This window comes from Oryctolagus cuniculus, chromosome 4, assembly GCF_964237555.1.
Source record: "Oryctolagus cuniculus chromosome 4, mOryCun1.1, whole genome shotgun sequence".
NCBI lineage: Eukaryota > Metazoa > Chordata > Mammalia > Lagomorpha > Leporidae > Oryctolagus > Oryctolagus cuniculus.
This window is the reverse complement of record NC_091435.1, coordinates 92,468,081-92,479,860: the sequence shown is the minus strand read 5'-3', so window position 1 is coordinate 92,479,860 and position 11,780 is coordinate 92,468,081. Positions and strand designations below refer to the sequence as shown.

The following is an 11,780-nucleotide window of genomic DNA, read 5'->3' as shown; positions in this document are numbered from 1 at the left end:
ATACTTTATTGTAATAAACACTTGTCTTGAAAAACCAGTCATGGAGCCCTCAGAGTATCCTACTCTGCCAAGACAGTCCCTCTTCACAGACTCCAAAAATGTTGTGAATACACTTGTTGATGTCTTGTGTTTCCTATGTATCTTCTGGATTACAGGAATTGATTTGGAGGTTTGTGGGGTATCCCAGTCATTCATGAATTTCACTGTGCAAGTTGACAACATCTATGCCATCATCTTCAAACCAACATTTTTCATTTTATTTTCATAATCGTTATTACATAAGTGGAACTAGTAACAATTTCAGCCTAAATTATTATGCATGGTAAGTTGCTTCTGAGTAATCTTTAATTTTTGAAACTGAAAGTGCACAAAAATTTTGGGTACAGAAGTGGAGATCTGCTTGCAAGTTGGTTTTTCTTGGCGATGCCACTGCGACTGGGTCCTCTGTATCATGTGACATTTCTATCACGTGGCCACAGCTTCCTGTATAATTAATGCTCTCTGCTCATTTGTAGCTAGTCCAAGGCATGGCTGTATGATTTTCTAAGTCTTTTTTCTGAGAATGCCCTTTTTATCTTTCTGTGCATCACTGGTTGTTATTTGACTTGAAAAATGTTATTTGAAAGGCTCTTTGACATATACAAGCTCTCACTCTCCAATCCTACTCTGCAGGCGGAAATCTTTACTTCTTCCGTGTTTTTGACCGTTGTTACCGTGCTTAAAACAACTCTGGAAACAGACACCACTTGCTGTTAGTATGACCTTGTACACATTCACTAACCTCTTTGTTACTAATTTTCCTGATTTGTAATGTGTGGATAACGAAGTTTACATGTGTGTTAGTATATGTAAAGCTTTTAGGACTATTCTTGGCACATAATCAAGACAAGTCTTAACTATTATTGTCATGAAATAGTTACACAGACTCTGATTCTGTTTAAATTATAAACGCTTCCAGTCTTACGACTTCTGTGCTGTTTCTGCATGCTTATCTTGCCATCTTGATTATTTATAGGAAGACATCACATAGGCAGTCTATGTTCTCATCTAGAGGCTATATTTTTCTTGGATACTCAAGGAACACCTGAACAGATGAGAGAGCTTCGTCATCACACAGGATACAGAGCATTTTTTTTTTGTGGCTGCCTACCTCAGAGCCATTAGTGATGACTGCTCGGTTCACAAACTCTTCTGGCTCCCATGATTTCTGAAATTAAAAAAAATGCCAGAGGGGCTGGTGCTGGGGCATAGGGTAAGCCACTGCCTGCAGTGCCAACATCCCATTTGGGTGCCAGTTTGAGTCCCAGCTGTTCCACTTCTGACACAGCTCTCTGTAATTTGCCTGGGAAGGGAGGGAGTTCTTGGGCCCCTGCACCCATGTAGGAGACTCAGAAGAAGCTCCTGACTCTTGGTTTTGGCCTGGCCCAGCCCTGGCTGTTGTGACCACTGGGGGAGTGAACCAGTGGATGGAAGACCTCTCTCTCTCTCTCTCTCTATCCATTTCTCTCTCTGTTTCTCTGTCTTCCAAATAAATAAAATAAGTCTTTTTAAAAAGTGCCAGGTGTGTAAATACCAAATGTAAAATATGTCCCCCCAGATGGTTGATAGCCAGTGTAGACACTCATGCACACACACACATACGCATTCATGCATAGGTGGTCAATATTCTTGTTGCTGAAAGCTTGATGCTGCATTCAGCCTTCTTCCTTCTCCACAAAAGGGAATACATGTTAAAAACATTTTACTCAGGCCAGCGCCGCGGCTCACTAGGCTAATCCTCCACCTAGCGGCGCCGGCACACCGGGTTCTAGTCCCGGTTGGGGCGCCGGATTCTGTCCCGGTTGCCCCTCTTCCAGGCCAGCTCTCTGCTGTGGCCCGGGAGTGCAGTGGAGGATGGCCCAGGTGCTTGGGCCCTGCACCCCATGGAGACCAGGAAAAGCACCTGGCTCCTGGCTCCTGCCATCGGATCAGCGCGGTGCGCCGGCCGCAGCACGCCGGCCGCGGCGGCCATTGGAGGGTGAACCAACGGCAAAAGGAAGACCTTTCTCTCTGTCTCTCTCTCTCACTGTCCACTCTGCCTGTCAAAAAAAAAAAAAAAAAAAAAAAAAAATTTTACTCAGGGCCCGGCACTGTGGCACAACAGTTTAAACTGTTGCCCTCAGCACCAGCATCCCATTTGGGGGCCAGTTCAAGGGCCAACCGCTCCACTTCTCATACAGCTCCCTACTAATGTGCCTGGGAAAGCAGCACAAGATGGACCAAGTCCTTGGGCCCCTGTATCCATGTGGGAGACCCAGAAGAAGCTCCTGGCTTCTGTCTTTGGCCTGGTGTGGCCTTGGTTTTTATGGCTATTTGGGGGAGTGAACTAGTAGATGGAAGATTCTCTGTCCTGCTCTCTCTGCAACTCTGCCTTTCAAATACATAAATAAAATCTATAGACGATGCTCACCTGCTCGGAATAAGGCACTGGCCAGCTGCTAGTAAGTGCTGAGTACAGTTTTAGGAGGAATAGGTGTGGATCCATCACTTCAACCAGAGTTTATTAAGTAATTGGCTAAGTCTGCTGCTGAGAGGCAAAAGAATGACCAAGACTGAACTCATTTTGCTTATTCTCTATTTTAGGGAAAATTTCACAAGGCATCTGTCCCCCAAGCCCTGCCTGCTCTAGTAAGAAACAGATGTTTCCCCACATGGTTTCCTCACCAACTCAAGAACCACTTTTGTCCATACTCAACTTTCATAAATATTTCACCATTTGGCTCCTGCCTAGGATATAAAAATTTAGAAAGGGCATTATTCCTACTCTAACAACCAGGAAAATTACAAAAGGATTTTTCTTGAATCCATCCAAGAGCTGAGGTTAGGATGACCAGCTGGACTTTCCCAGATTTGGTACCCAAAGTCCCATATCCTGGGAAACCCCTTGGCCCCAGGCAAACTGGGACAGTTGTTCAATCCAGCGAGGGTCACATATCAATAAATAGCCTGACATTTGAGAAAAGATTGATCTCTACCAAACAGAAATAGGGTATGAGTGCGGCAGAAGAGATGTCAAATCGCATGTAACTCAGTTAGAATTCAGCTAAAATTGTTAATGAATTGCTGAATGGCAAACGTGTAAGTGTATGAGAATATAAAATCTCTGAGAGCCCCAAGCACAATGGGAGTTTCCACTTTCAGTCTCTTCTCTCTGGTCTCTACTGAGTACTGAAGAGAACGATTTGACACGAGGCAGAACTCTAGAGACAGCCTCTCTTGCTGGTGAGGGTCTGTTGGAAGGGAGTAAGCACCTACCGTGGGAAAGGCAAAAGTTCCCTGGACCTTGCCTTGCCTATCAATAATAGCTTCCTAGCGGGGAAGGGACAGTGAACTCTGTGGCTCCCAGGACATAGGTCAAAGATTTTCAAATTGAATAAGGTGGCAATAGGGAGAGCAAACAGCTTCCACCTCTGGGTAATGAGGGGCAGCGGACAGTCTCAGACCTAGGATCTCATGCCAATGCAATCAGAGATCACCTGTACTGGAAAATGGTCAGGAGACTCTCACCTTCTCAAGACCCAACAAAGGCACTGTGGGAGACAGGGTCCATCTCTCACAAGATGGCACTGAGAAGAAGTGGAAAAATGCGGAACTGAGAATGGAGTGTTGCAAATGCCAAATGACTGGGAGCTGACCTTATCATCGATTGGAGGAGAACTGTGTGCACACCGCGTGGACTCAAACCTGATTGGTCTGATTGCTGCATGAACTGAGGGACAATTCTGATGGGTGGAAAAGGAATATATATGGAAAAGAATACAGCATAGAGCGCTCTTTTTTTTTTCTTCCTCTTTTCTATCTTTCTACCCTGTCACATTTTCTATTAATAAAGCCCTACTGAAGGGGAAGCAAACAGTGTTCGGTGTCGTTCCTCCGCGGGCAGGAGAGCGACAGCTGGTGCCGTGACTCGGATACGCCGAACTGCTGGAGAGCGGGTAAGTACCCGGGAAAAGAAGATTTTGAACTAGGGAAAACCTAGGAAGGGAGCTGGGGGAGGCTTGTGGGGAGCAATCCGGACTAGACTAAGTTACTCGAATTAAGACTTATTCTATGCATCTGCTCTCCCACAATGTGGCGTTGGGAGAGAAGTAAACAGCTTCCGCACAGCTGCCTCCAGTTCAACTGATAGACTGTAGGACTTGCTCCTGATTGGAGGAGAGCAGCGTACTCGGCGTGTGGGCAGCCGAGTTGGGATTGGCGGAGAAGGACTATAAAGGAGGAGAGAGATGGCATGCACCGGGAACATCTATGGGGAACATCTAAGGGAACCCGTGCAGCCCCCCAGAGAGCCGGCCGGCGGTGTGCCGCTCCCCTGCGGAAGTGGGGAATGTGGCTAGGGGGAACTGCCCTTCCACGGAGGTGGAAGGGATAGTAGCCAACCCGGGAAGAACCAGCAGCAAACCCGGGGAGGGCCGAGCAGACGAAAGAACAGCGCAGGGTCCTGTGTTGCTCCTCCACGAAGACGGGGAGCGACATAATGGTGCCGTGACTCGGATAGGAAACCTGACTTGGATAGGAAACCTAGGATGGATAGGAAACTTAGGAGGGAAGAAACGGGAAGAACTGGGAAAATATCGGAGAGAGAAACTAGCAAACAGCCTAGGGAAATTACCGGAGAGAGAGACTAGCAAACAGCCTAGGGAAAAGCCGGACGAAAAGGGTGCCGGAAGAAGCTATTGAAAGCCTAGGCATAGACTCGGATACGGACTACGGGGGGAAGCTGGGAGAAATCTCTAAGGTCGAAAGCGAAAGTGAAAGCTAGAACAAACAGATTCGGACGTGGACTGTGGGGAGAGGCCAGGAGAAATGAGGGAGGAATATCGTTGGAGGAAAGCTTGGGGAAACATACCGGGTAGAGAAAAATGTTAGGGAAATTGAAGCCGCGGGGGGCAGGCCAAGGCGGAAACGAAAGCCACTTTGGGATTCTCAAGTTAGCCCGGGAATAGGGGGCGAAAAGTTAAAACCAGAAGCTGAGACGTAAGCCAGATTGGGATCCGTCTGATTAGCCCGGGGAGCAAAGGACGGGAAGCCAAACCGTGGGGCGGAGACGTACGCTGGGTTGAATTCGCCAGGCTAGCCCGGGGAACTTAGATTGAATCCTAGTGGTGGAGACGCAAGCTACGCTGTGTTACTTGCGGAAGCCGCCGCGTGCAGAGAGAGCACGGGGCGTGAATAGATAGGGAACGCTGGCGTAGGCCGTGGTTCAGACGCGAAAGGGTTAAGCGTGGAGACCGCGGAGCGCGCAAAGCCGAGCTGCGCAAAGCCGGGAAGCTGCGCAGATGAGAGAGGCGCACGGGCTGAAGCGGCGAGGTGCCGGGAAGCTGCGGGGATAAGAGAAACAGAAGTTTGGAAGTGAAGTAAAAGAAAAATAGGAATGCTGGAAGATAGAAGTAAAATGGGAGAAATAGGAATGCCCGGAGATAGAGAAATAGAGAAAAATAAGGCCTCCCCTCAACATGCCAATTAGAAGGCTTGGATTCGGTCTGCCTGATTAGTGAGGCGATGAGCACCTGGGCGGCTAGCCGCAGGTCATCGAAGACAAGCACGAATTAACATCAGTAAAGCTTCCCCACAATGCAACAATTAGGAGGCTTGGATTCGGTCTGCCTGATTTAAGGCGGTAAGCGCCAGCAAAGCTCGACCAGAGTATGAGCTGCAGGTCACCGAAGATAGGCACGAACCAACACTAATAAGTCTCCCCCACAATAAGGCAATGAGAAGGCTTGGATTCGGTTTGCCTGATAGGTTTTGTAAACACCTGCAGGCAGTTCTAGCAGAGTAGAGCATGCGCTGCAGGGCACCGAACACAGGCACGCATCAGCGCCTAAAAACCTCCTCACAATGGCGAAGAGAGGACCCGGATTCGGTTTTCCTGATTGATAGGACTTGTAAGAGCCTGTGGCAACGCTAGCAAGTAGAGCAGAGTGTGTGCCGTGGGACACCGAAGACAGGCGCGTATCAACGCCAAAAAATAAAAAGAAAGGGGGATCTGTGGGGAGCAATCCGGACTAGACTAAGTTACTCGAATTAAGACTTATTCTATGCATCTGCTCTCCCACAATGTGGCGTTGGGAGAGAAGTAAACAGCTTCCGCACAGCTGCCTCCAGTTCAACTGATAGACTGTAGGACTTGCTCCTGATTGGAGGAGAGCAGCGTACTCGGCGTGTGGGCAGCCGAGTTGGGATTGGCGGAGAAGGACTATAAAGGAGGAGAGAGATGGCATGCACCGGGAACATCTATGGGGAACATCTAAGGGAACCCGTGCAGCCCCCCAGAGAGCCGGCCGGCGGTGTGCCGCTCCCCTGCGGAAGTGGGGAATGTGGCTAGGGGGAACTGCCCTTCCACGGAGGTGGAAGGGATAGTAGCCAACCCGGGAAGAACCAGCAGCAAACCCGGGGAGGGCCGAGCAGACGAAAGAACAGCGCAGGGTCCTGTGTTGCTCCTCCACGAAGACGGGGAGCGACAGAGGCTCAGGAAGAATTACTGATCATGAACTAGGAAAAGCCTAGGAAGAACACTGAGCGAGACTCAGGAAGAATTACTAGGGACGCCCAGGTAGATTGTGCAGGAAATATTAACCACACCATGAGACAAGATGGGGAACACACCACAAAGTTACGACTGCTCCTAAGCCGATTGTTAAAATCAGCAGGCACCCCAGTAAAGGCAGCCACTGTCTGTGCTGTCTCCCTGGTTTGTGGAGAACGGTGAACTAGAACCAGAGCAGTGGAAACGTGTAGAGCGACAGCTGCGAAGCGCCGGGGAGTCGGCTGAGGTAATGAGGCTATGGCAGCTGGTTGACCAGGCGATGCGTGACCCCACAGAAAGAGTAGGCGCGCTGCTCGATGAGGGAAGTGAGCTGTTGGAGAAAGTACAGGAGGAATCATGGCGAGGCAGTCAGACAACAGTCGTGACAGTAGGAGGGACGGCGAGGAAAAGAAGGAAGAATTAAGTGTGAGTCAGGATGGGACAGAGGAAGAATCAGAGGATGAGCGGCCCCGGAAGGAGACGTCAAGTCTTTATCCCAGGCTGACAAGGCTGGCGAATTTAACGTTGCAGGACGATCCACCCCCGCGATATCGCCCCCTAGCGTTGCCGAAGTCGCTACCATTAAATAAAGGTCCTTTTTTACCACAGCAGTATGGGGAGGAAAAGTGCTCAGTTGCTTTCCTGGGAAGATCAGGAAGGTAATAAGGGTAAGGTACAACCTTATGTTTGTGCGGTTCCTATTACCTTATGGGGAAGAGATGTTTTAGAACAACTAGGGATATTTTTAACCAATGAAGGCCAATTGGAGCCCTCTCCGGGATGGAAGACTATGAGCCAAATGGGATATCACGGAGGAGGATTGGGACCCAGAGGAGAGGGCAGGAAGGAGCCCTTGCAGGCTAGGGGCAATCCTGGAAGACAGGGCCTGGGTTTTTCATAGGGGTCACTGCGAAGCAGCCGCTACCGCTGACTTGGTTAAATGATAAGCCAGTGTGGATACCGCAGTGGCCCCTTACCGAGGAAAAGCTGGCTGCCATACATGAAATAGTACAGCAACAATTAGAGGCTGGTCATCTGCAACCATCAACCTCCCCATGGAATACGCCAATATTTGTAATAAAGAAAAAGTCAGGAAAGTATCGCCTATTACATGATTTAAGAGCCATTAATAACCAGATGCAACACATGGGGGCTTTGCAACCAGGATTACCAGTACCAACCAGGATTCCAAAAGATTGGCCTTTAATGGTGCTTGATCTCAAAGACTGTTTTTTCAGCATACCGCTGCAAGAGCGGGATACTCAGAGGTTTGCCTTTACTGTACCCGCCATAAACCACCAGGGTCCAGATAAAAGATATCAGTGGACAGTACTCCCCCAAGGCATGGTCAATAGTCCTACCATATGTCAACTATATGTATCTCAGACTATTGAACCTGTACGTCAACAGTGCTCAAGAGTTAAGATTTTTCATTACATGGATGACTTACTAATATCAGCACCTAGTGAGAGTCAATTAAATGAGGCATACAAGCTGATGGTGACATGTTTAGAAGATGCAGGATTACAAATAGCTCCTGAAAAGGTACAAAGAGATACTGTAGTGCGCTATTTGGGGCTTAGATTGATGCGGAGAAGGTAGCACCCCTAGAATTTACAATAGCTACGGAAGGATTGAAGACCTTAAACGATTTTCAAAAACTGTGCGGTAATTTGAATTGGATAAGACCCTATTGCAAGCTAACTACTGAAGAGATGATGCCTTTATTTAAGATATTAGAGGGAGACCCCCAACTTACCTCACCACGCGTGCTAACAGCAGAGGCTCGGCTAGTATTACAGAAGGTGGAAGCACGGCTTAAGGCCACTCAGATGGAGAGGTGCGATTTAGCAAAACCCTTGGAGGTGCTGATTTTTGTTGAACAAATTTACCCCTTTGCAGTAATTTGGCAGGGAGGCCCTTTATTGTTTGTTTATCTGCATTCGCACGCGCCTCGCGTTTTGTATACCCAGGGCTCTGCAGTGGCAGATTTAATATTAACAACAATAAAAAGGACCACTGAAATTGCGGGAAAGGTTCCAACACGGTGTGTAGTGCCCTTTAATAGAGATGCAATGGAAGCTCTTATAAGAGAATGCTGGCAATGGGCATACATGGCCCTTGTGCTGCAGGTAGAAATAGACAATCACTATCCATACCATCCTTTCGTCACCTTTTGTACACGTTTTAGTGACAAGGGTGCAAAAAGTGCACAAAGAGCCAATTGAAGGAGCCCCTACCGTATTTACAGATGGAGCCAAGGGAGGAACTGGAGCCGCTGTAATTGGTAATCAGCGGTACTTTGTGTTGGCTGCATCCCCCTCTCCCCAGCAAGCAGAGTTAGCCATTATTGCAGTTGTTTTACGTAAAGAGAATGGTCCATTGAATGTGTTATCGGATAGTGCTTATGTGGTTAATGTGGTGAAATTGTTGGATAAGGCTTGCAGTATTTCCAGATTGTCCACGATATATGCCTATTTAAAGGAAATTCAAGAATTGTTAATACAGAGACATCATCCTATATTTATAGGGTATATAAGAGCACATTCGAATCTACCTGGACCACTCAGCCGGGGCAATATGCTAGCTGATCATTACTCGCGCTTTTTGCTTGCCTGCACCACTGTTGATCAAGCCAGAGAGTATAATTTTAAATGGCATGTGAATAGCACCACTTTAAGTGTGAAGTATAATATTTCCCGTAAGCAAGCCGAGGATATTATAAAGTCTTGTGAAAGGTGCGTGATTTCCATAGCCCCCAAAATTCCGGCAGGCGCCAACCCCTGCGGCCTTAAGCCGTGTCATATTTGGCAAATGGATGTTACTCATATTCCTTCTTTTGGACGGCAAAGTTGTGTTCATGTGACAATGGACACGTATTCAGGCGTGGTTATGGCCACAGCCCTGAATAATGAAGGAACACAACAAGTTATTCAGCATTGTTTACAATCCCTTGCAGCCTGGGGGATTCCTCAGATTATCAAAACAGATAATGGGCTGGCTTGCAGGTCAGCACGCTTTGCTATGTTTTTGAAGGAATTTGGTGTTATGCATATTACCAGCATTCCTTATAACCCCCAAGGTCAAGCCATTGTGGAGCGAACCCATTTGTATTTAAAAAATTTAATTAATAAACAAAAAGGGGGAGTAGGGGAGCTAGCTGTATCCAATAAGGATGCATTAGCCTTGGCCCTTTATACCATTAACTTTTTAAATAAAAAACAAAATGGCAAAACACCTGCTGAGATGCATACCCACATAGCCAGTGAGGAGTCAGTACAATGGATTCTGTGGAAAGATCTGCAAGATAATAAATGGAAAGGCCCGTTTCCTTTCATCAGAAGGGTACGAGGCGCAGTATGTTTTTTTCCACAGGGTGCATCCCAGCCAATTTGGACCCCAGAGAGAAGGACTAAGTTGGTGAATCAACCACCGAAAGAAGATAAGGATGAAGGACAGTTGGAGGAAGAGCAGCAAGTCGATGATGTGGACGTTGTTTTTGCACAGTCTAAGCATCAGCTTGCACAATAATTATGGAGTGGAAGGAGCCGAGTTCTGGGGCCTGTTAAGAGCACTGCCCCTGCCATTGTCAATAACCAGTTCCTCTCCTTATCTCCCCATGTGTTTGCAGGTAATAGTACTTTATCTAAATATAATTTGCCAACAGTGCCAGCAAGAAATGGAACTCAGCAGTTAAATTTAACTATATCTTTGCCGGGATCCCTATGCTTTAGGATTATGAGTCGAGAAGACTGGAATAACATGGACAATGAAACAAGGCCATGCATTTGTTTGGGCAATCAAACAGTGGGATATTTTCAGGGGAAGAATTATGCCGGGAGGGTTGTGGGGTTTAGCTCTGGATCTGTCCCTCAGATATGCCCAAAGCAGGAATGCGGTAACAGCAGCTATACAATGTGTACTATTTTATCTGAGTGTGGAAACAAGGTGACTTGGCCACCAAAGTTTACCACTTGTCAAGCCACATTCACCACAACACAGGTCGGTGTGGGATTTTGGGTTTCTTCCAAATTCACTTATCAGGATGAGTCTTTTGGCAGATACAATTGGACCTATGCGAATCCCCAGCAGTCAATTTCCGCCAACCCTTGGGATCCATGGATTATGTGCAACAGTGCTAGAGGCTGTATGGACCTATCACATGGATTCCTGTGCCCGCGACGGTTGAGGAAAGGGATTTTGCAGTATTGATAAGATCTCGCCGGGATTTTGGAATAACCGCAGCGTTAGTTACCGCGGTAGCAGCCGCCACAGCCGCAGGTATGGCTGCAGTAGCTGAACTGCAGTGGTCCTTGGCGGTGGTTTTCTTGGACGCGTGCTTTCAAGGCTCTCCCAACGGCAGTGACAGGCGGAAGTCATTTTGAAACAAGCAATGATCGCCATGCACCAGCCAAGAGGCAACCCCGAAGTGTGGCTTAGCATGCTGGAGCGGTAGTCAAAGATGGGTAAGCACCTGCGGGCAACTCTAGTGACCTAAGACAGAGGACAGGACATGCTTCCTGTATCCTTGATGACGGGTAAGCAGAGTATGCGCCCCGGGGCACCCAGGACAGGCACGTATCCAGGCCACTAATAAAAAACAAAAAAGGGGGAACTGTGGGAGACAGGGCCCCTCTCTCACAAGATGGTGCTGAGAAGAAGTGGAAAAATGCGGAACTGAGAATGGAGTGTTGCAAATGCCGAATGACTGGGAGCTGACCTTATCATCGATTGGAGGAGAACTGCGTGCACACCGCGTGGACTCAAACCTGATTGGTCTGATTGCTGCATGAACTGAGGGACAATTCTGATAGGTGGAAAAGGACTATATATGGAAGAGAATACAGCATAGAGCACTCTTCTTTTTTTCTCTTTTCTATCTTTCTACCCTGTAACATTTTCTATTAATAAAGCCCTACTGAAGGGGAAGCAAACAGCGTTCGGTGTCGTTCCTCCGCGGGCGGGAGAGCAACAAGACACGAGAGTTGTCTGTCATGGGAAGGATGGCATCCAAGACTGTTGAGAACTTGGTATACAAAGCTTGCTTAGAGTGAGAACGAGCGAGCAGGAGTCTTCTGACTTCTGCCGTGTAATAAGCAATTGGAAAGCCAAAAGCCTGGAGCCCCGTTGTGGTACAAGCTCAAGGGGAAGGCTAAAACTGAGAAATAGGGGAATTGAGAAAATCCCTTTAGCACACTACCCTAAGAGGAAA

At 47.7% G+C, this 11,780-nt stretch overlaps 1 protein-coding gene across 3 annotated transcripts; it reads left to right on the top strand.

Annotated features, from left to right (window-relative positions):
• The first annotated feature begins 3,546 nt into the window (after window positions 1–3,546).
• Window positions 3,547–11,502, top strand: LOC108177987 (endogenous retrovirus group K member 8 Pol protein). 3 transcript variants are annotated; one of them, XM_070073184.1, is made up of 3 exons: window positions 3,547–3,974; window positions 7,178–10,199; window positions 10,630–11,502. In XM_070073184.1, the coding sequence occupies exon 2, from the start codon at window positions 9,149–9,151 to the stop codon at window positions 10,097–10,099; it is 951 nt and encodes a 316-aa protein (XP_069929285.1). In that variant the 5' UTR covers window positions 3,547–3,974; window positions 7,178–9,148; the 3' UTR covers window positions 10,100–10,199; window positions 10,630–11,502. The 3 variants fall into 3 exon arrangements, with proteins under 3 accessions (XP_069929285.1, XP_069929284.1, XP_069929283.1); XM_070073183.1 differs by having other exon boundaries at window positions 6,690–10,199; XM_070073182.1 differs by having other exon boundaries at window positions 3,547–4,035; window positions 6,509–10,199.
• Window positions 11,503–11,780: the final 278 nt, after the last annotated feature.